Source organism: Pezoporus wallicus, unplaced genomic scaffold, assembly GCF_028554395.1.
Source record: "Pezoporus wallicus isolate ANWC-B61680 ecotype Strahan unplaced genomic scaffold, APGP_CSIRO_Pwel_v1 contig_227, whole genome shotgun sequence".
Taxonomy (NCBI): Eukaryota; Metazoa; Chordata; class Aves; order Psittaciformes; family Psittacidae; genus Pezoporus; species Pezoporus wallicus.
In genome coordinates this window covers 10,459,688-10,483,397 of record NW_026635704.1, presented here as the reverse complement: position 1 = coordinate 10,483,397, position 23,710 = coordinate 10,459,688, and the positions used below count along the sequence as shown (strand labels likewise).

Genomic DNA, 23,710 nt, shown 5'->3' with positions numbered 1-23,710 from the left:
GTAAGCTGTGGAAATAGTGGCAGGAAAGATGCCTCTCTGCTTGTATTTCCCCCATGGAAGATCTAACTGAGGCAGAGGAGAAAAACTGCTGTTTTTCTGTAGCTAAAGCACATTTAGAGGCTCTACTTTTTATCAGGCATTCTCATTTTCCCAGTTTCTAATACTGCTGTCACATAAAGCTGGGCCTTAGGCCATGCCTTTCATACCAGCCTTTTCTTGCTTAGTAGCTAACCCCGATAAACTCATCAGCAGAGCTACAATTGGTGCTTTCTTGTGTCTGCTTTGGATTAATGGTGTAGCTCTCTGAAACTGAATGGATTCTGCTCTTTGGAATGCAGAGGTCTCGTTCCAGGTTGAGTGTTTAATTCCCTGCTTGGGAAGTAGAAATAAAATCACTAATCAGGTATGTTTTGTGCTTCTCTCTTTGGTAGGCTCAACAAAAGGAAGGGTGAGAAGGATGCTATAGGAAATCCTTGCTTCTCTGATATCATTACAAGGCATAAAACACTGGTTTGAAAATAGAAACAGCTGGTATGGCTGTGACTTTCAATTGTGTTTAGCTTCCACATGGGTCACTTTATTTCCTATTAAAATGCTGAGTAGCGAAATCAGAGGTGTGAGTCTTTCTTCCTTTTCTTCATTAATGAAGTTCTGGAAACATGACAAACCCGAAGGGCTGTGGGAGTGATGAAGAACATACAACAGGCTTCTGTACCATGCAAAAAGCATAAAGCTAGTAGCTCAGTTCTCATTCTGCAGGAATGTTTCTTCTGAGGGCCCTTCCTGTTGCTCTGAAGGACTTCAGGAAGGACTCTATCCTTTGGCCTTGCATAGTTGAATATTTTTTTTGCAGTCTGCTTCCAATGGAAAGGTGAGTCGTGATGAAAGCTTTATCAGCTGGAAATTGCAGAGACTGCAAACAGAACAAAATAAATATGGTGAGGTCTCCAAAAAACACAAAACGGAGTCAGTGAAATCTAGTCCTGCTAAAGGTCAGTTTTGTTCTAGCACATTGCTGACTAAATGTATGTCTGAAATGAAGGTTCATCCATCATACTGGAGAGAGTTTATTTTCCTCATCGCTGTCCTAATATTATTCTGCTGTAGTAACAAAACACTTGCAGCAGTGAGGGAGCAGAGCGGGAGTGTGGGTGGTACAGGGGACAGCTTTCCCTGCTTCAGAGGTTAAGGTGAAACCCATTCTTTGACTTGTCTAAATAATAAGCAAGTGATGTGCTCCCAAAATTAGATGCGGAGGAATTTAATTTTGCCCATGTTTGCAGACTAAGGAGCAAACACGTCTTGTCTGACTTTGATCCTGCAAAGAAGCCGCTATCCGCAGTCATACACTGGCTATTTCTGTATCCCTCAGTATTGTTTAGCAGGAGATTTTCCATGAAGAGCAACCAGCCCTTGAACCACAGTGGAGAAATATTTATTCCCTTCACCAGTCTGTTGTGAGATTCAAGTCTTAGTCAACAGTTCTCACCAATCCCAGTTAGCAAAGCCCTCGCTAACTGCCTTTGCACTACCAGTGTAGATGTGACAGATTCCTTCCTTCCTTACAGCAGTGTAAATCCCTGGCGCATATCGCTGTCAGAGGTCTTTCAACATCAAAGTAGGCAGGTAGTGTGTGGTGGCAATTAGAGGCAGCAAAGATCACTTGTGTGATTGCGCTGCTGCTGCCCACTGTGGCTGGAGCTCTGGGTGGGCTGCTGGACACAGGTACGGAGTGTGGGGCTTGTTGTTATGGGCACAGCTGATGAGCAGTAAGGTTTGGGGCAGGCATCTGACAGGGGCTGCTGCAAGCAAATCTCAGTATCTTGCTGCTCTTCTATGACTTTATCGCCGCAATATGAGTAGTAATATCACAGAGACTGATCTGGCTTCTGGTGCCTTCTCCCTACTTTTAAAACCCATCATGAAGCAGCTCATTCTGTCTTCTGCTTCACAACTGTACACCCAGGTTGTTTCACCTCCTGTGCTTTTTTGTCAGACATCTTGCGGTGTACACTGGGGGAAGAAAGCTGTGCAAAAGTGAGTGGCCAAGGAGTGCACTGTAGGTTTCCATCAAGGGATTGCTTGGTTAATGCAAATAAAGACAACTTTTATGCATGTGGTGCTTAGCAAGAACATATAGTTTGGTGGTCTGGCTTCATAGTCAAGAGTTGGTTGTTCTCAGACATTGTGTTTTTCCAGACTCCTTTCTTTCATTCTGCTAATTGGCTTCTGCCTGCCTCTAAATAGTGAAAAAGTAGGGGTTTAGGAAAGTAATGGAAAATGATCAGAATCATCCTATGGCCCCAAACTGTTTGTTGTATCACTGGTGGCTTCTGGAGAGGTGGTGTTCTGATGAAAAAGTGCAGCTCTTCATTACCCCAAATTATTTTCAGGCTTCTACACCTTTCAATAATGTGGTTTTGTAGATCTCCTGTAAAGATAGTAGAAAACAATTACATCTATGCCTTGTGGTGATGCATGGAAAAAAGAATATCAGAAATCTACCAAAACACCTGGATTTCTGCTAAATTAAACTTTTATTACAGTCAGATACAGAGCAAAAAGTATTGGTATGAAGTAGCTAATGGAGTGGAGGAGGTAATGCAAGATTGTTGTAACATGTTTTATTTTCAACAATCAGAGAGGGGAAAGAACTTCCTGGAACGGTTTTCTGTCCCTATGTTGGAAAGTGCCTGTATTGGAACTTGCATTATTCTAACAGAATTCTAAAATTCTAGATTGAAATTCAGGATTTTTCTCACTAAAGTGTTAGCTTTTTTCTTCTTCTTGGTAAAGGAGTCGTAGCGCTTGACTCTTCATTAGGGACTGTAGTGATAGGACAAGGGGTAATGGGTTCAAACTAAAACAGGGAAAGCTCAGGTTAGATATAAGGAAGAAGTTCTTTACTGTGAGGGTGGTGAGGCACTGGAATGGGTTGCCCAGGGAAGTTGTGAATGCTCCATCCCTGATGGTGTTCCAGGCCAGATTGGACAGAGCTTTGGGTGACATGGTTTAGTGTGAGGTGTCCTGCCCATGGCAGGAGGTTGGAACTTGATGATCTTAAGGTCCTTTCCAACCCTAACTATTCTATGATTCTACGATAGCTTTTTGGCATACATGCCTGTGTTGGTGATTGATGAGGTTTTTTTTTCCAGTATTAGCTCAAGCTGCAATTTAAACTATTGGTACTACAATAGTGTGGTGGTACCAGTGTCTGGGGACAAGGGCAAATGCAGTGTGGAAAAACTCTCAGGCAATGTTGGGGTTTTCTTTCTTTTTTTTAATCCAAGTGTACTTAAGTTTAGTTCTGTCATTTTAGAGAAGGGCTTCAAATTTAAGTGAACAAAATAATGAAAACATCCAAACTCAAGTGAACAAAATAATGAAAACATCCAAACTCAAGCAGTAGGCTGCTCCATGATCAACATCTTTCTGCATTCCAGTTTAAAAGCAATGCACAGTTCGGTAGGCAACGTCTTGTTTATTAGCAGCTTGGAATTGCCGCAGGGAAATTTTGGCTCTTGGGTTGTGCTGGTTTCTACCAGGGAGATCACAACAGATGTAAGATAGATATCCTCACTATTGTAAGTCCTTCAGAGTGAAGGAGGACAGATATGCTTATTTGACTGTTTCTCTGCAGATTGTTTCCCTCTTGTTTGCTTACATTCAGAATTTATTGGTTGCTACATGACAGAGTTGTCATAATTTTTCAGGTGCATGATCACCAGTGTAGTGGTGCACAAGGCGTACATGGAATGAGATCCAGTCCCACATAGGTAGGATGGGCTGCTCTCCATAGGTGTCTGTGTCTGTCCACTGGGTAGAGCTCAATCCTAGAGTCAGGTCACTTCAACACCCTGCTGAAATACTTGATGCTGCCTTCCTGCATTTAGGAAATGGGGGTCCTAAACACACTTGCAGTATAATGTGACTTTGGATGGCACTCTTCTGTATTTCCTCTGGTAAAGATGCATCTCAGGAAGAAGCTAGGAACAGTCAGCTCTTCTGTGTGAGGGTAACCTGAACTCCAGCGTAAAATAGTGCTGAAATTCAAAACACCACAAGTTCCTACATGTTTTAGGAGCGCTACAAACTATTGTTCACAATTTTGTGTCATATAAATTTGCTATTTTTTTTTATTTAATAAAGCCCCGTTTTGTACTGAAATTAGTATCTAGGAAGAATAGTGTTAAGACTTTAATATACAGATTTCAGTACTGTTAATTTCTGGTCATTTTGTGAGTGGAATACACTTGCCTTAACACAGGCAGCTAGCGCACGGTTCCTTTCTGGACTGTTGTTGCTGCTCCAGGAGAGCACAAGTCTGCAGTAGTGTCCCTGTGCCATCCCCCAGCCCTTCAGGGGGGTCCCAGAGATGCCCTAAAGCATCTCAAGTGGCACCAGACACCCCTATTTAGGCAACTGAATGACAGCCTGGCTGCTGTGTGTTCAAGGCACAAGGATGTAACCTAGTCCTGTCATGGTATTTTTGAGGATTTCACTGGCTGCAGTTATAGTGTCTGTTTTCACATACGTGGATTAATTATTTCTCACACCACTATTTATGTGGCTATATTTCTTCTCTGCTGTACCTCAGTTCTCTTCCTTCTTCTCTAACTCCTCCACAGAAATACATCTGACATACTGTTGGGTTTGGCATGGCTGCAGGGATGCTTACACCATGACAGCATCTAATTTAATAAACAATAAAGCCACGATTTTGTATATGTGAAGTTTGTCAATGGAAATAATGTTATCTGTGTGTTTTTTATCACCCTACCACCAGCAGAATGTGTAGGTGTGGCTTTGGCATTTCTAACCTATGCATTAAACATTATTTATTGCTCAGAGCCACTGCCTAAACTGTTTTAGGTGGACTTTCCTGTCTTCTTAACTGATTAGAACACAGGTTTTGTATGAACTGATTTGGTTAATAGTGTGATTTTCCTAGTTACTGAAGCACTTGAATCACTTCAACCTCTAGCATGGAAGTGATTAAACATGTAAATGTATGGGAATAAGTTCTACGGGTATAAATATGTCTCTGTAGGCACATGTGTGTGTCCACACTAAGAATCATAGCAACGTAATTGTAATGTATATAAGTTAATCAGAACAAGAGCAGTGTACAGTCCTGTGTTTCTCATATTTAATTCTGTGATCATGTCTTTGTTACCTCTGTCACGCTATCTGGATTGCCTTTCTCAAAGACATTATAATGGAGAATGTTAGCTTGGAAGTACCATTTTTGGTCTAGATGGAGGAATCTGTGAGCGGGTAAGCCAAGTAGGAAAGCAAAACACAAATATTTAAGAAGTGTAGTAAGTGTGTTATTGTGTAGCTGGCCTTGCAGCTTGTCTCATTGCAATTAGTCAGCTTTATAGGAAAAGAGTGTTATTAGAGAAGCCAGGCGACCTTAGTTTGTTGTCTTCACGCTGTATGTGTAGTAATACCATCTCCAATACATGATTGCCTGCTGCTGTGCACAGAGAAATGTGGTGCTTAATTACTAAACAGGTCATCAGCATCTTCTGTTCCTCCTCAGTGCAGCATATGTCCTTGGGCTGTATTTTCTGTGTATTAAGTGTCCTGTTCTGAAGAGTTGTTCTTGCATGCTTTCCTTGCAGTGTTTCTTAACCTAGTACCTTCTTGCTTCACTCAGAGGAGCTCAAAAAAAACAAATGTGGCTACGATGCTTAGTGGTAGCATCGTGCAGGAAATCTGACACATGCTTGGGCAGAGTTCATTTATGCAGGGCAGCCCCCATATGCCTTACCTGTGTTCCCTTCCGGCAGCCCCTTCCTCATCCGTCAGGCCTTCTCCTGCTCCTCCAACAGATAAAGCAGAGGTCCCATGGGCAAGTCTGCTATGCTGTACAACCCTAGCTTATCCCCAGCTTGCATGCTGAATTGAGGGTGCTGTGGGAAAGCAGTAGGTCATTAAAGACCAAGTCTAAAGTGCTTCCTGCAGAGAGAGAGGTTTGCAAATGAAATTTGCAGGACCATCTTTAATATCTGACATTACTTCTGCAGACTGTTTTGACTGCTTTAGTAATGTTCTTTATATGTGTATTTTTCCCTTTGTCTGTTCTTGTATGGCTTTAAAAAAGCAGGCTGAACATGCTTTCCACTTTCCTTGGCAAATTTGTCTTGTGACAGTCAGAGCCCAAGTTCAGCAGCAGCATTGAAACCTGTTAATCGGTTTTACAGCCTTCTGCTGCACAAGCTAGCAGTAGCACATTGTTGTCCTCTGCATGAACTGCACTTGAGAAGGATGTTAGGAACTTTGCAAGTGACTTTCATTGGTATTTATTGAGAGCAGAAGAGCGAGGGTGTTTGGGAATAATTTATTCCATTCTGGGCTCTGGAGGACGGTGTTTTCTGGGGACATAGGCTCACCACAGTTAAAGGTGTTAGAAGCGCTTTCTCTCTCTGAATTTTGTTAATTAAAGAGAAGCTTTTACTTAGGCTTTAATGTAGAAGTGACCTCTTTCTCTCTGGAGGAGCAGTCCCCACAGGATTCCCCATACAGCGTGCAGGGGTTAGTTGTACAATCTCTTGTCTTTATGGGCTGCAATGCAGGAGGAGTTTGTGTAACTCTTGCAAAGGGAAGGGCAAGTGTGTTCTTGTCCTGTCTATGGAAACACGCTGTCCTTTCTCTTAGAGGAGGCAGCAGTGAACAAAACAACATAGGCTGGATTCCTGGCTAAGTACTCAGGGTTGTGAAGATGTTGGGAAGCTTGATTCGTTACGGTTTCACTGCAGTGATTGTTTTTTACAGGGCACAGGCTCCAGGCATATGAAATGTGATGCCTGGTTCCCAAGGTAACATCCTGGAAAGGGGCAGTTTGCAATACCGCAGCACTTCTTATATACATGCTTAACTGGGGTATCTCTTGGGTTTGGATCCAGAACTCATTTTGCTGCTATTTTTCTACGGGATTTCATGGAGAATCTCAGGATGTTTCCAAATTTCCAGTGATTTGTATGTGGAATTTTGATGCCGAGTCTTCTTGAGGGGATACTGAGAGCTAATAATGTTTGAATGAAATTCATGAAAGCTGAGGGGCAAACTCGATGTACGAAGGAATACATCAAAGAATTTCTTCTATTCTGACAGAGGTTTTTTGTCGGTTGGTTGGGGTTTTCTTCAGCATTCGGAGTTTTGAAAGGGAAATGGCTCTGGTGGCTCTGAGTTGCTTTAACGGTGTTCTTTGTGGAATCTGCGTTTACAGATTTATTGATAGGGATTTAAAAATGGATATTGCTAGCACGTCTCTTTGGAGAAAAATTGACAGGCTTAAAGGAGAGTGGGTTGGAGCTGTTGTATTTTTGCTTAAACATGATCCTGAGATGCAAGTTCTTCTTTTTAAATGTTGCTGCCTATGAAGGCATTCAGTGTTCTGAATATATATTTTATCATGGCCTTTGGGTTGTTGTGCGTTCACCAGTTTAGCTTTTGGTACTAAACGATAAATACTCCACTTCTGCTCCTATCCTGCATTATCTTTACTCACAGCAAACCTGGCCATCTTAAATGTGATTAAAATATAATTCAAAAGTTATTAGCTAATTATGACGCAAAGTACTTAATTTGCCATTGCACCCTAATAACTTAAAGGTACTCCTGATAACTTGGTAATAACCGTATCATAAGCAAAAAGACACGGTTGCTGCTAAGTTAACAGGCAGCTTCCCTCAAGATAAAACAAATAACATACCTCAATGAAATCGGATTCAAGCTTAGTAAAATTATCTTGGCAAGCCAAGAGAATATTTGTTAATTTTTCTGTGAAATGTTATCATTGCCAAGAAAACCTGGTTACCAAAAACAGAGATGGAAAAAAGTATTTGCATGGATAATTGATTTAACATTTCATTGGTTTAAATGATTTTAGGAAAAGTGGTTTTGATATGCTCGGGAAAACTAAAAAGTTTTTAAGGACTTATTTGCAAGATACACCAAACACTGTAGGAGACGTGGGGTTTAAAGGCTTGTAGTCTGCTCTCCAGTGTGTGAGTGAGCCTGAAAAAAGAGAGCAAGGAGAGATGGTGTTGTAAAGCATAAAATGCTGTGGCTATGAAGCAGTGGGCATGCAGGTGAGCTGTTGTGTGCTGCTCATTGCCTGATGTCCTCACAAATGGCTGAAGAACAATGCCACTTGTGATGAAAGGGATGGCAGCAGGTATCTGCAGCCCCCTCCTCCAAGTTTCCTTGATTTGGCATGTGGGGTGGGTCAATAGAGAGCTGGATGGTCAGAGAGGTATCTTAGAGAGGAGGAGAGGAGCTGTGGTCCTGCTCTGTGGATAGTGGTTTGGCTGAAAGAAGAGCTTATTTTGGGACTGCAAGAACCCATCTTTTCTGGAGACGGGTCTGTGTGGTAGCAAAAGGGCTTAAGGGAGTGCTTGGTATCTGCAGACAAGCAAAACTGTGAAAGTTGGGGATAGATGCAGTGTCTTGGAATGTGTCAGCACCTTCAGTGCCTGTCATGGAGGAACCTCACTTTGTTAAAAGTGTTGGATTTTGTGGGCATGAGGATTGTGGTTTGGGGGGAGCAGATGGAGAGCAGAGGACAGACCCCTCTCAACCATATCTGAAGCCTGTAACGCAACCTAAAGGTTCAGGAGGTTTGGCTGCCATGGTATTGAAACTGTTTTTAAAACACCTACCCAGCCTTGTGTGAAAAGATGCAGATTTGGGTTGCAGCCTCTTCCTCTTATCTGTCTGTATCTCTTCAGTGTACTAGAGCGGAGGGAGAAGGTATATGGTAAACAGAAACTCTCTGACCAGGGATAGCGCTCTTCTGGCCTCACCGTTGCTGCTGTCATGCAATGTGGGAGCTGGTTTCCATCTGCCCACATGTGTAGCTTTCTGTGCATGAGTCACCAGCTCTTCACATCCCATCCCAAGTATTTATTCCTTTCTTTTCTAAAATGTCAGTGTTTCTGCAAGTGCCATTTGGGTCTGGTTGGATGATGGTCCTGAATTTGAGGATGAGGGTTGGAACATCCTGGGAAAATGCTGTGATAGAGCCTACTTCTGTTGGACATTTGGGCACCCTGCAAAGGCTGTCAATGAGTATGTTAGGTGCATGTATTAGCTCTATTTTGTAGTGTAATTATTACTTCTGGTGTGAATCTCCTAGATACCTAGATCACATGTTTAGCACAGAAAATAGGTTTTATTTTTCTTGGAAGACTTCCTTTTCAGGCAGAGATTAGGGTGTTGCTGCTGACTTCTGGAGCCTTAGCTGTCCATATTTTGTATTCATCCCAATGTTTCCTGTGACCCATATATCCTCTTTTGTTCAGCTGTCATTTAGTTGCACATCTCCACGCTCATCTGCAGTGTACAAAGCAGTAGTTTGCTCTCGTATAAGTAGCATTCCTGCAGCATGACTACACGGTGTTGTGCAACTTATTCTTTTCCAGTTAATGTGTCAGTTTGTCCATGTGGGTTAGACCCAATGACTGTTGGTTCATTTATAATATGTCTGATTTGCTTTCATCTCTGCTGCTAGTACTGCCTCTGATCAGGCAGGTTATAGCAAATCCCATGCTTTGGTTTTTTTTTTCCCTCGGATATATTCCCTGATGATACCACCTCACTCATAATTTCAGATCCTTCCCATCTGCTCTTCATATGCTTTGCTCTGCCTTAAAAACTGTTCACCACTTCTTGTCTATCTTAATTTCTTGTAAATGTTTTATTAGGCCTCTGAGCCTGCCTTTACCTTCTCTTTTGCTTCCATGTTCAAATAACTATCTTAAGATGTTTGAAATAATCTCCATGTAAATGATTCAGTTCTTTAATCTGTAGCAAATGTTTCCACAAAGGTTTGACATCCTTCTACTCCATATCTGGGATTTATCTGTTCTTTAAAATGCAATGTAACATTTTCTTTCAAATCTCATGAGAACCGGTATTTTAATACCTCCTCCTGTGCATCCTACTTGCTCTGTCACTTTGGCTCCTATATAAATACCCTTTCTGTAGAAGGTTTAATGAGAATTTAGGTTTCAATACATTGTGCCCCTGTTACCTTTATTTTATAATCATTGTATTCATGCCTCTTCTGATAATATAAGAACTGTCTGTGCCAAGGAATTCCTGAGACTCATGGGCATGAAACCTTAAATTAAATGTAAGGAAGAAGAGATAAGAACAAATTACAATAGCACTGAGAGCAAGAGATTACGACAGGGTGTTTGGTTAAAATGTGGTTTTCATAATATATGTTCCTGAAAATTGCAAATGTATTCTGTTAGATCATGTTTATGAATCTACTTTTGTTATGCAGAGTTATAAAGGTAGCTACATATTCAGTCACTGTAGATCCAAGTGATGTGAGATATTCAAAAAAGAGCAGGTCGTTACTGTCAAAGTGGTCCTCTGAAAAAAGAATAGAAAACTCCACTTGGGTAGGATACCATTTCTCCCTGGTTGAAGAGCTGGATGCGTCTTCAAATGTACTAGCTCTTAGGGGACAGTGCAAAATTATATGATTTAGACGTACAAGGAAGTAAAATTAAATAGCTATGAGATGAGCATAGCATTAAACAGATCTAATTTATAATGGGCTTTTATGCAAATTGCCTTTGAGCACTCAGTAAAAGAAAATGAAAGGAAATTAATAAGGACAATGTGGACTAACAAGTTGCAGAGGAAAAAAAGAAGTAAAAAGCCTATTCCAGCTCACTCTCCACACACCCCAGAGTGTTAAATAAGCATTCCCATTAGTCACATAAATATAATGATGTGACAATAAAACTTGCACGCACTTATCCCCATAAAGGCCAAACCCTTACTCACTTTCCTGCAGTGGCTCCAATCAGATGAGTAAGTTTTCAACTAACGTGCTTCTTCTCTGCCATGCGATCCATTATTAGAGGGAGAAAGATGTGTTTTCATGAGTACTTTGCCCCTTGCCTGAATATCGGACCTTGGTGGAGTCCCAAGCCTCACCATGGGATTGTAGGTGGTAGAGCATCGCTGAGGGTTCTCCTGCTGCTCAGTTCCTTCTGCTGGGTTATTAAAAGGGCTTCACACCAGGAATTTTCCTCCCTTTTTGTAGTTCTGCAAAAGATACAGAGAACAGGGGAAGCTGACAGCTTAGAGCTGGTGAAAGTGGTATACTGCAAAAGTTTTTCGGTTAGTTCGAGTTCAAAGTGTCCTCCAATGAGGATGATAATATGAGAAATAATATACTGATTATATTCAATAGTAAGGAATCTATATTTTCTCAGGGAAAGTTTATTGAAAGTAATGCAATATTTTGCATGCTTGCAGACATCAAGGCTTGCATCTTTTCCATGTTCCTTGATTCCCTTTGATTACAAAAGGAAAGAATTTTAGCTCCATCCACAAAAGGCACTAAAACAATCTGCAGAACTCTGTCCTATTTCTTAGTTTTAAGTTGTGCAATAGTTGACTTGTTTAATTAATATTGGCTGTCTCGTTCCTAATTATTGCTGCTTTCCCAAATCCTCAACTGAGGCAGAATATACTAAAGGGAAGTCTTTTTCCTTATGTGTATAATAATATATATGTAAATATTTCTACAGTGAGACAGCAAGGTTATAAGCACTTACTCTATGTATACAGCTTTGCTGCAGACTGAATATATTTTATATATTTTTATGCTTGACAAACAGAACTTGTTTCTGAAGAATTTGAGGAATCCTGTCATCTTCCCATGCTAGCTTTTTGTTCTAGAAATGCTGCTATGGGAGTGCTGGTCTGTGAGGAGAAGGATCCTTTTCATTCCATGAAGTACTGTCCTGTTGTTTCCTCCCCAGTAAAACCAGGCGTGTGGCTGTAACTGTTTTGTGTCCTTACAGTAAAATCAAGTTCTCTGATGGAAGCAGAGTTTTCCACTGGTTAGATTTTCTACCCTTGAAGAATTTGATTTCTGACAGGGGAATGAGATACTTAAAGCCACAGACATTAATTATTACCCATTGGAGGTCGCACTTTCAACCCATGGGACATTAATTTTCCTGATATACAGAAAATTCCAGCCTGATAGTTTTAATTAAATATCTCAGAAGTACGTTTTCTTGTGAATGGACTACAGTCTCTTATCCTTTCCCCTTGATATTTGGCTAATTCTGCATATAATTATCAGCCTATTTTGCAAGCCTCCTTCAAAGCAGTTTCATGTTTGGAAATCCATTCAGTCTTTTGCCAATGTCATGAAGAAGGAAATGGGGAAAAAACTCCTTTCCGGTTTTCCTGAGATGTGGAATTATAATAAACATGACTTAACAGTCCTTTCGCATGCCAGCGGACTGATGTCTCTTAAGCATTTATAATGGAGTGTGAGAACAAGCAGGAGTAACAGTGGAGCTGTGGGTGACAGGGAGGATGGTTGCTCAAGTCATATTGTACAGAAAAATCACCAAGCAAGGCATTGCAGAGCACTTGCCACTGTGCTTCCAGGAACCGTAGAGCTCAGGGTGAGGCTGCAGGGTGAAGGCATTGGTCCTCGCCCAGATCCTGGCACAGCCCGGTCTTCTCTCCTGATGAGTGTAGCAAATGCAGCTGAGGAGGAGGACTATGCCACCAGGTTTGGGTCCCATATTATCGCAAATCTTCCCCTGGAGGCTATGTGAAGGAAGCTGGAATCTACGTTTTTCCATCTGAAAATGAAAAAGACTTCAATTTTGCATACAGAAGTCTCTCTGCTGGGGGGGTCTACCCTTCCAAAGCTGTTTTAACATGGGAAAATGCAGTTGTGTGTTGAAAAGTGATCCTGGGAGGGGAGCTGGAAGGGAACTGGGGCTTTGCAGTTCCTTGGGTTTTTCTGCTGCTGCGAAGCAGTAGTGCACTAAGGCAGCACTTCGTTAACTCTTCCAGCCCTGACCCAAAGCCTTTCAGTTCCCAGGTAGCACACTTAATGGCAGTGCGCTCTCGTCAGCATTATGGTTTTGTCAGAAGGCTCCATCCTCTGATACTATCTTGTTTTTCTCCGAAACAATTAATAAAATGAAGACCAAAAAGCCTAGAGGTTTAAAATATGTAATTATAGTAGTAATTTAGAACTAGGAAAATGCTGCAGAAACCAATTACAATTATATATTTCAGTAATGACTGACTTGGCCAAATATATATGTTTTGTGTGTGTGAATTCCACAATAGATTCCAAGATGACATGCTTGAGTATAGGGGAAAATTAATTCCAAATGCTGAGTGCATCCATATTAGACTTAAATGTTGTTCATCCACTTAGTGAACAGGAGCCTGTATTATGTGGGCTTTCACAGCTTAAATTTTGAGCAGCAGGGCAGGCAGTAACAAGAATCGGAGGAAGAAAGCTGGACTAGTTCTAAGGGGAAGCTTTGGAAAAGAAATATTTTGTACTTGACCAGTCTGCAAAAATACGTTTAATTCTTTATATGTTACAGATTTCACGCGAATGGAATTGATTTAGGTATTTCTTACGGACTTGTAAATGGTCAGCTGAGGTTAATAGGGTTTTATTTCTTTCTTGGTCTTCATCTCTCTGAGCTGGTGAGGAAAAATAAATAGATGAGTCTTGTATTCTGTTCACAACTTATTACTGGGTGTACTGCTAGAGGTCCCTGCTGTGTGCACAGACATCCCTCCTAACTCCATTTGGATTGCCTGCGCTGTTTTCAAAGGGGGGTGTATGGCTGCGGGTGCAACACGGCATGTAGTCACCTGGAGCCCCAAGACCCAGCAGCAAGCCCTGCTATCTCTGCCTCTTTGGGAACCACTTCTGCTTTTTGCCTCTTGAGCCTTTCCTTGGAGATCCCTTTCTGATGGCTAATGGATGGGGTGTCTCTCAGCCTGGGATGCTTTGTGCAGCCAAGGAAGGCTGATCACCTCTGAGATTTTGGTGGTTGTATGTGGTTTGTTTTTTTCTGGTGGTGGTAGAGAATGGTTGTTTCTTCACTTCTTTCAAAACAAAAATAGCGTGCCATGACTGTTGTGCTCACTCTATCCTTTTCATGAGAAGACAGATTTGTACTTTACCTGCACCACAAACTGAGTGTGATCAGGGAATAAGAATGCCTGTTGGTCCCCTACCTCCATGCTGATGTCTATTGTATGCTGTTTAATAACGTGCAGAGGTTTTACTGTGCTGATTCCTAGAACACATTGGTTATACTGGGACAAAAACTACATACAAATGAGTCTTTTCATTAGAATAATGAAAACACAGTATCTTCAGAATGTAACAGGTTGTGACAAGGCTCTAAAATCACACCCCAAATCGTCAGTGGTATTTCACGTAGAGTGTCTGTGTGATGTATTACAAGTCAGCTATTTTGAGACCATTCTGTTTACAGTTCTGGTGTTGGAAAGGATCACAAAGTACTTCCACATTCCACATACAGACATATGAACAGGCACACAAAATCAAACTTACCAGTCACTCCTGCTGATTTCATTAGGAAACCACTAGTGACTCAGGAGCGTTTTGCAAACACCACAGTGCAGAAACATATACTTCATGTTATTCTGGCAAGGGTTTTGTTAGGAGTTTTCACCCCTTCCTGATGCTCTAACTAGAGCTTTGTTTGTGAGCCACATGTCCAGAAAACATGTATGTACCCAGCAGCTGATGTTGTAAGAAGTTTTGGCAAGCAGAAACTCTCTGGCTGGGTGGTTCTGGTGCTCAGTATCTAAGAAACTGGTGCATTTTTCCTGATTATTTTAGAGTGCTAATTGATGCCTGCCACAAACAGTTATTTATTATGTGAAATAGTTACCTCGCATTGAAATGTTATAACCTTTGTATCCCCAGTTTCTTATTCCCACAATGACTGCCTGACAGTTGCAGTAAATCACAGAGTGGTTTGGGTTGGAAGGGACCTTGAAGACCATCTAGTTTCACCCACCCACCATGGACAGGGACACCTTCCACTAGACCAGGTTGCTCAAAGCCCCGTCCAGCCTGGCCTCCATGGCATCCTCCTAAACAGCATCCAAGAAATGAACTGGGTTTAAAACCAAACAAAAACCAAGGAAACAACCAAAAACCCACCCTATTTCCCAAGTACAATCTCCAAACTGAATCAGGTTCACTATGCCGTCTCCTGGAGAGAAGAACGGAGTCAATCAAGGGGTTGGTGCATCTGGAGAATAGGGTCTGCTGATCTGGGTTATGAAGAGAAGTACCAAAATCATCAAGGGGTGTCATCTCGCAGTACGTTTATTTGGGCAGCAAGGCTAGTGTGAGAGAGCCTCCTGCCCCAGCTGCTTCTGCTCTACCTCCCCAGCTGTGCTACTTAGAATCATAGAATAGTTAGGGTTGGAAAGGACCTTAAGATCATCAAGCTCCATCCGCCTGCCATGGGCAGGGACACTCACACTAAATGATGTCACCCAAGGCTCTGTCCAGCCTGGCCTTGAACACCATCAGGGATGGAGCATTTATCACTTCTTTGGGCAACCAACCCATTCCAGTGCCTCACCACCCTCACAGTAAAGAACTTCTTCCTGATATCTATTCTAAACTTCCCCTCTTTAAGTTTGAACCTCTTACCCCTTGTCCTACCACTACAGTCCATAGTGAAGTTTAAGGCCACACTAGAAACCATGCATCTTAAATTGTGTTTTGAAACCATCCCTTTTCTTAGTAATCGGTTGGTGCAAGGGGGTTTTGCAGCATCAGGCCATTTGAATGGCTGCTGAGTGAGGCTTAGCCTGACCCTGCTGCTTTCCTCTTGTTTTCTCTCCAGAATCGGCCGGCTTTTCGATGGCACAGAGCCCATTGTCCTCGACAGTCTCAAGCAGCATTATTTCATCGACAGAGATGGGCAGATGTTCAGATATATCTTGAATTTTTTAAGGACATCCAAACTCCTCATTCCTGATGATTTCAAGGTGAGATTTCAGCACTTGGCTGTTTTGCATGTACTTTGATAAGGCAAGTATCTAGTATGCAGTCAAAACAGAGCCCTAGACCTGGGGAACTTGTAGGGCATGGTGTTTAATTTCAGGTATGTGGCAAAAGTAAGCGTGGGGGTCCTAAAGTGCCATCAATAGTAAATTTCCCCCTCCTGGCTCTCGTGTAATGGAGCAACCTTGCCATGTTTGACCTGGGGAAGTTAAATATTGTAGGATGCTGATGAAGACAGAAAGGATGTTACAATCTGCAACTGACTGCTCATGAGCTTTGCTGATTACTTGTCCTCTCATCCACTTTTATGCTTCCCCTCTGATTGCAGCAGCTCCAGCTTCCACTCCCACGCTGAAATTCAGAGAATCACAGTATTGACAAAATAAACTGCACACATGGTAATATTTGAGCATTAAGTCATAAAATATTTTCTCCCTCAGACTCTTGAACGCATACTGCAAGTTTAATTTTGGAGTTTTAGAGAAGTCAGGGATAAACAGTTCCACATTTATTAAAGCTTTATTAAAGAGCCTGCTTTTTTCTTTTAATAACAATTTAAATATGTGGAGTTCACCACTTTAGACATTAGTCTACAGAGGTAGAGTTTCAGACTTTGTGTGATGTTCTGTGTTTATCCGCTTGTAGGTATGTGGGTGTATATGTGGTGTCAGCGCTGGAGACTGCAGTTGCAATCAGAACAGATCTTTATCGTTACTTAATGAATTCTTATCAGTGTAGCTGTCTTGCTATAGTTCACTGCAGGAAATACAGCAACTCAGGTTGAACAGGAGAGGTGATGGGGAAGGGTTAGAGCAGTTCACACGGGTGTGAAGTCTTTTATCCTTTGTATTTGAGACAGATTTTCAGTGTTTGGGCATAATAGGTGTGAGGTTGAGTTCAAGGCCCATATTGCAGAAACCTTTGAATCCTCTGCTACAGACACATGCTTACTTCTCCCATGCGTGACAAGGGTAGAGTTACCTGAGTAATGTGGGAGTTTGGAACTAGCTGATAAGCATCGTATCCCTTTTGAAGCCTTAGCATGGCTTTGTGCTGCTCTCAGCATTTGTCCCGAAGGAAATCAGAAATGAAGGAAAAGCCACCTTCCATGCAATATTAAGAAATATATAAAGAGCCTTTTAAACACATAAAAATACACTGTAGCTGGACTGAAATTAAAAATGTAACTCCTGGCAAGTTCACCCAACCAACATGATGTTCAAAGAGGTATCCTTCCCTTATGCTCTAAGGTGTCCAAAAAATCAGTGCTTAAAATGAACAGCAGACCTTGTTTCTTAGAAATACACAGATCAGGCGGCTTTTTTGTTGCACATTAAATATGCCCAGTATTTTGAGCATGATTTAGGTGTCCCATTCTTGTCAAGTGTTTGGTTTCTAGCTCAAATTCAGGGCCATATTGACTGTTAGCAGTAGTCTTGTGTTGTCATTCTGTTTCTCTGTCTTCCCTAATTCTCATGTATTGCTTTTCTCTGTAGAAATATTTTTGAAATGGGCTCATGCTTTCAAGCCTAAAAAAGCAAGAATTTTATTATGAAGGTTTTTGGTTGTTTTTTTTTTTTTGTTTTTGTTTTTTACATGGCAGTAGACAGATTCCACATCATCACTTCTAAATTACTTCTGTACTGGCTGTGCTTAGAAATGTGTTCTTTCTGCTCTGGCATTTGAGTCAATGTAGTAAACTATATTGTTGGCAAAATGGGGAGGTATTAAAGAATACTTAATTTTTAAAATGCAGTAATATGTGCAATCCATTATGCAAATATCTGCATCATTTTACACTAAGAACCACTGCAGGCTCCCTCATTTACATTCTTATACCTGTTACAATGCCTGCTAGTATTGCTGGAAGACATGATGGATTCTACTGATTAATTTTCTGAATCCTGATTGAATTCTCTTCCATCTGTTCAATGATGTCATTATTCTATGACATCACTGTGGGGATAAAATCTGGGGAAAAGTGGGATTTTTGCCTGGATTATTCCATAGCAAGAAGGAGTTGAGCAAACACAGGCTCCCTCTCCCCTCATGAGTGCTGCTATACCCAGTCTGCTTCAAGTGGCTGATGGTTACTTTTTGCCTTGCACTGTTATTTTATTTATTTTTTTATTTTATTCATTATTACCTTCCTGCACAGTAATTATGAACTATGTCTGAAGGGTTGCAGATCCAGAGTGGTGTTAACCTGGATAACCATATACAGTAGGGGGTACATTAGCGATGCCTTTCTTAACTGTGCGCAGTAACATATGTGTCTTTCAGGACTACAGTTTGTTATATGAAGAAGCAAAGTATTTCCAGCTTCAGCCCATGCTGGGAGAGATGGAAAGGTGGAAACAGGACAGGGAGAGTGGCCGCTTCTCAAAGTCTTGCGAGTGCTTGGTGGTGCGAGTTGCCCCAGATCTTGGAGAGAGGATTACACTGAGTGGCGATAAGTCCTTGATAGAAGAAGTGTTTCCAGAAATCGGTGATGTGATGTGTAATTCTGTCAACGCCGGCTGGAATCACGACTCAACGCACGTCATCCGATTTCCACTGAATGGATACTGTCACCTCAATTCAGTTCAGGTAGGAAGTCTGTTTTTCAGTGGCTTGCACTGAGACATTTAGGAGGGAGCTTTTGGCTTAAATTGTTAAAAGCTAAAGATCACGGTAAACAAAAATTGCACAGAAGCTTTGATGGTTGCTTCTGAGTCCCTTTTGCCACCCTCTCCTTTCTGAGATTTGTCTGCTGTATAATTAGCCGTGCTCAGGTATTTTGGAAATACGTTTGCCAACCTGAGGAATACATGTAAAGATGTGGCACATCTTGTTTTAAGTATTTTTAACCCACAGCTTTCTACTCCTCCCACCCTAATCTTGTACAGCCTTCTGCCGTTCTGCTTGCCATTGCTGTCCCAGCACACATGCAGGCCAGTTCGTTAATCGGTAAAATAGCTGGGAAAGACTTTGCAGGCATCCACTCCAAGCACAACCCCAGTGAAGTCCAGTCATACTGGACGGAGGGTCCCATGTCTTGTGGGGTGCTGGAGCATCAGCCTCTCTCACCTTGGGGCTGGTGGCCATCACAGCTGACCCTGAAGAGCTTTACGACAGGCAAAGATGAGGCAAAGGAAGCCCAGGCAGCACAACAGATGTGGGTGGTGAGGCACTGGAACAGGTTTCCCAGAGAATCTGTGGCTACCCCATCCCTGGCAGTGTTCAAGCCCAGGCTGGACAGGGCCTTGAGCAACCTGGTCTAGTCGAAGGTGTCCCTGCCCATGGCAGGGGGGTTGGAACAAGATGATCTTAAAGGTCCCTTCCAACCCAAACCATTCTATGATTCTGTGATGATAAAAGTAGCAAAGAGTATAAACAAGGGAAAGAATGCCTCCACCCTGCAGTTACAGTAGACCAGCATGAACATGGGTAATGCAAAAAAAAACAATAGTGGTGTGGCAGAAGACCATGCTCTCAGCAGCCTGGAGCTGATGCTGGGAGCTGAGGTCTTTGCACCATCATCTGTTGGGTGAGCTGTGTTGGGTGCATCCCCCTGCTGCCCCAAGAGCTCTGCCTCACTCTTCTTTCCTTGTGTATTTTATTTTTTCCCCTTTCTTGCTTTTGCCATTGTATTTCGCACTGGAAGCAGCACTCAGGTTGTGAAAAGGGAGGAAAGAAGGTGAATAGGCAGAACTTATTAGTCCTGCAATTAAAGTTAAAAGGTCCCAGGTTTTACTACAGGTAACTGTAGCCACAAACCTTCGTAGTTGTGGTTGTGTTTTTAAGTCTCTAGAAAATACTATGGTAACCTTTCTGAAATTATGACCAATTATTATCTGTATTGTCACCATTTAGTTGAGGTGTTTGCTCAGCATCCTCCAGTATCTGCTGTGCAATCCTGTATTTGCCCTTTGGTATTGTAAATTTTGTGAAGCAGAGAATGCGTTCTTCCAGGGATGTTTCTGTGGCCAGAAGAATACTGAGCTGTAGTAAAAGCGTAAGGTAGATTTTTCTTCATTTTATTTCTTATTGCTGAGTGGCCAAAGTGAGCAGAAACCAGTCCAATACAATGAAGTTGAGGGAACCAGTTAGCAGATCTGTGTAACCTCTTTTGTTTCCTAGCTGAATCCATTTGAAAACAGTAGTTATTGTCCTAGCACAGCAAATAGTCTGTTTGTTTACTTATACCTCAGTGTTTGTTTCCCTTTTTTGCAGGTACTTGAGAGGTTACAGCAAAGAGGGTTTGAGATTGTTGGCTCCTGTGGAGGTGGGGTGGACTCTTCCCAATTCAGTGAATACGTACTGAGGCGAGAACTCAGAAGGACATCTCGTGCACCCTCCGTCATTCGAATAAAGCAAGAGCCTCTGGACTAAAATGGACATGTTTCTTTATGGAAAAAAAAAAAAAAAAGAAAAAAAGAGAGAAAGGATAAAAAAAAAGGGGGACGTTTCATGTGCAGTTTGGATTCCAAACAAGTCCTGGAACAAAAATTGAATAAAAGACACATTTATATCAAATATAGAGACCACACCTGAATTCATATGGGAACATTTGGAATAGTAGTAGTAATAATAACCTCAAGGTATAAAAGAAAACACACACACACATATATATATAAAATATGTATGTATATATATGTATGTACATATATATATATGTATGTATATGTCAAAGGGTAGGAAACACAACAACAAAAAGTGGTGGGTGAGGTTGGTGCTGTGATGGCCATTAAGTGTCCTAGGCCTTACTCGGGCCCACTTAACGGTGTACAAGCCATTACCACTGGGGGATGCATAGACTACTCTTTGCCCATTTTCCATTGCCAGCCATCCACTTTTTTAATGTGTATACACCTTGACTCAACTTTATTTGCATATGGAGGTTTATGTCTGTCTTTTTTAGAGGTGGATGGGCAGGTGTTCAGGAGATGACCATCCATTGCAGTGGAAAGCTAGTCGACTGAAATTTTAAATGTAGCTTGTACAGAAGTCGCACACTTTTTGTCTGCCCTCACAGATGTGAAAGGTTAACTTTTTCTTTTGAATGAGTTTTTTTGTTGTCTTTTTGGTTTTTTTTGTGTTTTTTTTTCAAAGGGGGCCAGAATAACTAATATTTGGTAGAGATGCTCTGGTTTGAATCTGCTGCTTTCCTACAATTTTTTCAAATTTTATAATGTATTAAATACAATAAACTCTGTTTAAAATAACGAGGGTCTGGTTTAAGCCAACAGAAGCAGAGAGGTGGGATTTAGCTCACTGCGCTCCAGCGCGGGGAGTGGCGGCTGCTCTGGCAGGCAGCGGACAGGCAGTGCTGCCTGTGCACGGTGGAGTGTGTTAAAGGCAGCAGATGCATTGTGGGATCTGTCTGGTGTGCTGCATGTTTCTCTTTACTATGAGGGTGGTGAGACACCAGCACAGGTTGCCCACAGAAGTTGTGGATTCCCCATCCCTGGCAGTGTTCAAGGCCAGGCTGGACAGGGCTGTAACCAACCTGGTCTAGGGGAAGGTGTCGCTGCCTATGGCAGAGGGATTGGTTCTAGATGATCTTTAAGGTCCTTTCCAACCCAAACCATTCTATGATTCTGTGTTGCTGATCTTCCTTCAACACTGCTCTTTTTAAGCTTTGTCCCAATTTGAAAAGAGGCTGTTGATCAGACTGAAAAATAACAACAGCTCAGCCCAGGGAAACCCATCAAGATAAGACGCCTTGTTCTGTAACCATCAATGGAGCAGTGAATAGTTGCATCCTTCCCTCTGGACTAAGGAGTTGTCAGCTTTAACTCTTCAAGCCCTTGCCCTGCTGAGTGTTAGCCTATTTTGATGTTGTTCATTTCCCTCGTTTAAAGCTAGTGTTCTTCTGCCTAGAGAGTGAGATGGTCAGCCCCTTGCATTACACTTTCAGCTGCATTACTGTAGATGGCAGGTGGTAAGTCAATGTCTTGTGAGTTATTCTCTTGCAGAGTCTCACCAAGGCCACCACTGCAGCTGCCTGGTTCAGGATGGTGAGACTTTGCAAAGGCCCCACGCCACGGTACTGCTACATGGACTATTCATGGGTTGATGCTTTCACCACCTAAGATGCACCAGCAACCACCACTTTTCCTCCAAAGCATCTTTTTATGCAAGATTCCAGAATATGACTGTGTATTCATCCTAGTACGGAAGTTTCTACTGATGCAATGGTGCCGGCATTCCGTTCGTTTTGGTGACACTTTGCTATTTATTTAAGAAAAGGAAAAAAAAAAAAAGAAACCGTTAAATACATGTAACAAGGTTTTTAATATAGTCTGATAACTCAAAAAAATAAGTACCATTTTTCTGTTTTTTATTAAGATATGTCAGAGGGCACACTTGAATAACTGGCAGCACATAGCAATGGCTTTGAAATTACTGAAATGTGGAAATGGGTGAGGGAGGGGGCTCCAAAAATTAAGTTTCATTAGTGGGTTATTAGATCTTCAATGTGATGTTGATCTGTCTATTCACAGTACTGAAACAGCTGCCTCATTGAAAATGCTTGTTTTCAATTAGCAGCTAGGAGTCCTCTTACAAAATAAACAAATGCTTGCTCTTACTGCCCACAATTTGGTTGTTAGTTTGCATAGAAGTTGGAAAACTAAAACCCTGGGGAATAAGGATTTTTAACAGCTCCTCAAATCCTTGGAAATGGTATGAAATTTGCTATGCAGAAAAAGGTGCCAGTGCCCATGGGTTGAGAGTACGTGGGTACCAATGCGCAGCGATGTGATGCTTCAGAGACTGTTAGCTACAGAAACCTCCCCTGTGCTTCCAGGTGCAGCCCTGCTTTCCAGGGCCTCCAGTGTGTACCTGGGATATATTTACACTGTCAAGCCCAAAAGTGCTCTTGCACCCAGACTTGCCATGCTGGCTGCCATGTGTATGTACGGACATATGTTTTGATGTAGGCTGGAGCCAGGGGCTGCAGCTCCTTTCCCCGCTGCTCAGAGACCAGGTACCCTAAGCCTGCCTGTCCATGAGCGTCAATGAAATCTGGAATTGCCTCCCCAGTACTGGCAGCACCTGCAGCCTTTGCACAGGCTGGGTGTGGAGGGAGAGGAACTTTGCCACTAATGCTTTTCGTTTTGTTGCTTCCAAAGCTGGCAGGTTGTGCTCAGCTGGTGGTTTTGCTTGGTCAGCACATACCTGTCAAACTCAGTGACCCTGAGGATACCTTTGTGCTCCTCCCAAATCCCTGATTGACTGGTCACCCTCCCAAGGAGCCTGCATTCATTGTTGATGGGTCAAAAACCACTCTTAAGACCCTGAATGTAAATGTCTCTGCACTTACAATGTGGTCATGGAGCAAGAGGTCATGAATAAACAAAGTGATGGCTGATGAAAAATGTATGCAAGAATAAACTAGATGTAGATTTTTAGAAAGCAAAGGAGATTAGTCCTTTTGCAAAAATTTAAAAACCATGTGTTTTTAAAATGTCCTTTAGAAAATATGATCAACAGGCAAATGAACAATGTATCTAGGAAGGGGGAAAATGGGGGAACCAAGAAGGACCAAATTATGGTCAGCTCATTTCTGGAGGTTAGTGATTTTGACATGTACAATAGTTTGAATTGATCTTTCTATTTAAAAGTATGACTCTGATTTATGCTATCAGTAGTGCTGTATTTAATAACGAGGAAAAGCTGCAGTGGAACAGCAGCTGCCGGCATTGTACTTCAGCAACTTGGCTGAGCAACTGCCAGGAGAACTGCTGTGAACATGCAGAGACTGCAGATGCTACCCAACACCCATTCCCACAGTGAGGCACAGGCAGAGGAACTGGGTCTTCCCCTGTATTTTGGTAATGTGAATGCTGAATT

The 23,710-nt window shown here is 42.0% G+C and overlaps 1 protein-coding gene across 7 annotated transcripts in view; it reads left to right on the top strand.

The window, feature by feature from the left end:
• The window catches only part of KCTD1 (potassium channel tetramerization domain containing 1), a 101,465-nt gene extending 80,387 nt beyond the window's left edge, over window positions 1-21,078 (top strand). For all 7 annotated transcript variants that reach the window (XM_057397661.1, XM_057397658.1, XM_057397656.1 and 4 more), the window contains exons 3-5: window positions 15,711-15,855; window positions 18,155-18,460; window positions 20,087-21,078. In XM_057397661.1, coding sequence (XP_057253644.1) covers window positions 15,711-15,855; window positions 18,155-18,460; window positions 20,087-20,245 — 610 coding nt within the window. In that variant the 3' untranslated portion in view covers window positions 20,246-21,078. The remainder of the gene's footprint in view (window positions 1-15,710; window positions 15,856-18,154; window positions 18,461-20,086) is intronic.
• The last annotated feature ends 2,632 nt before the right edge of the window (window positions 21,079-23,710 follow it).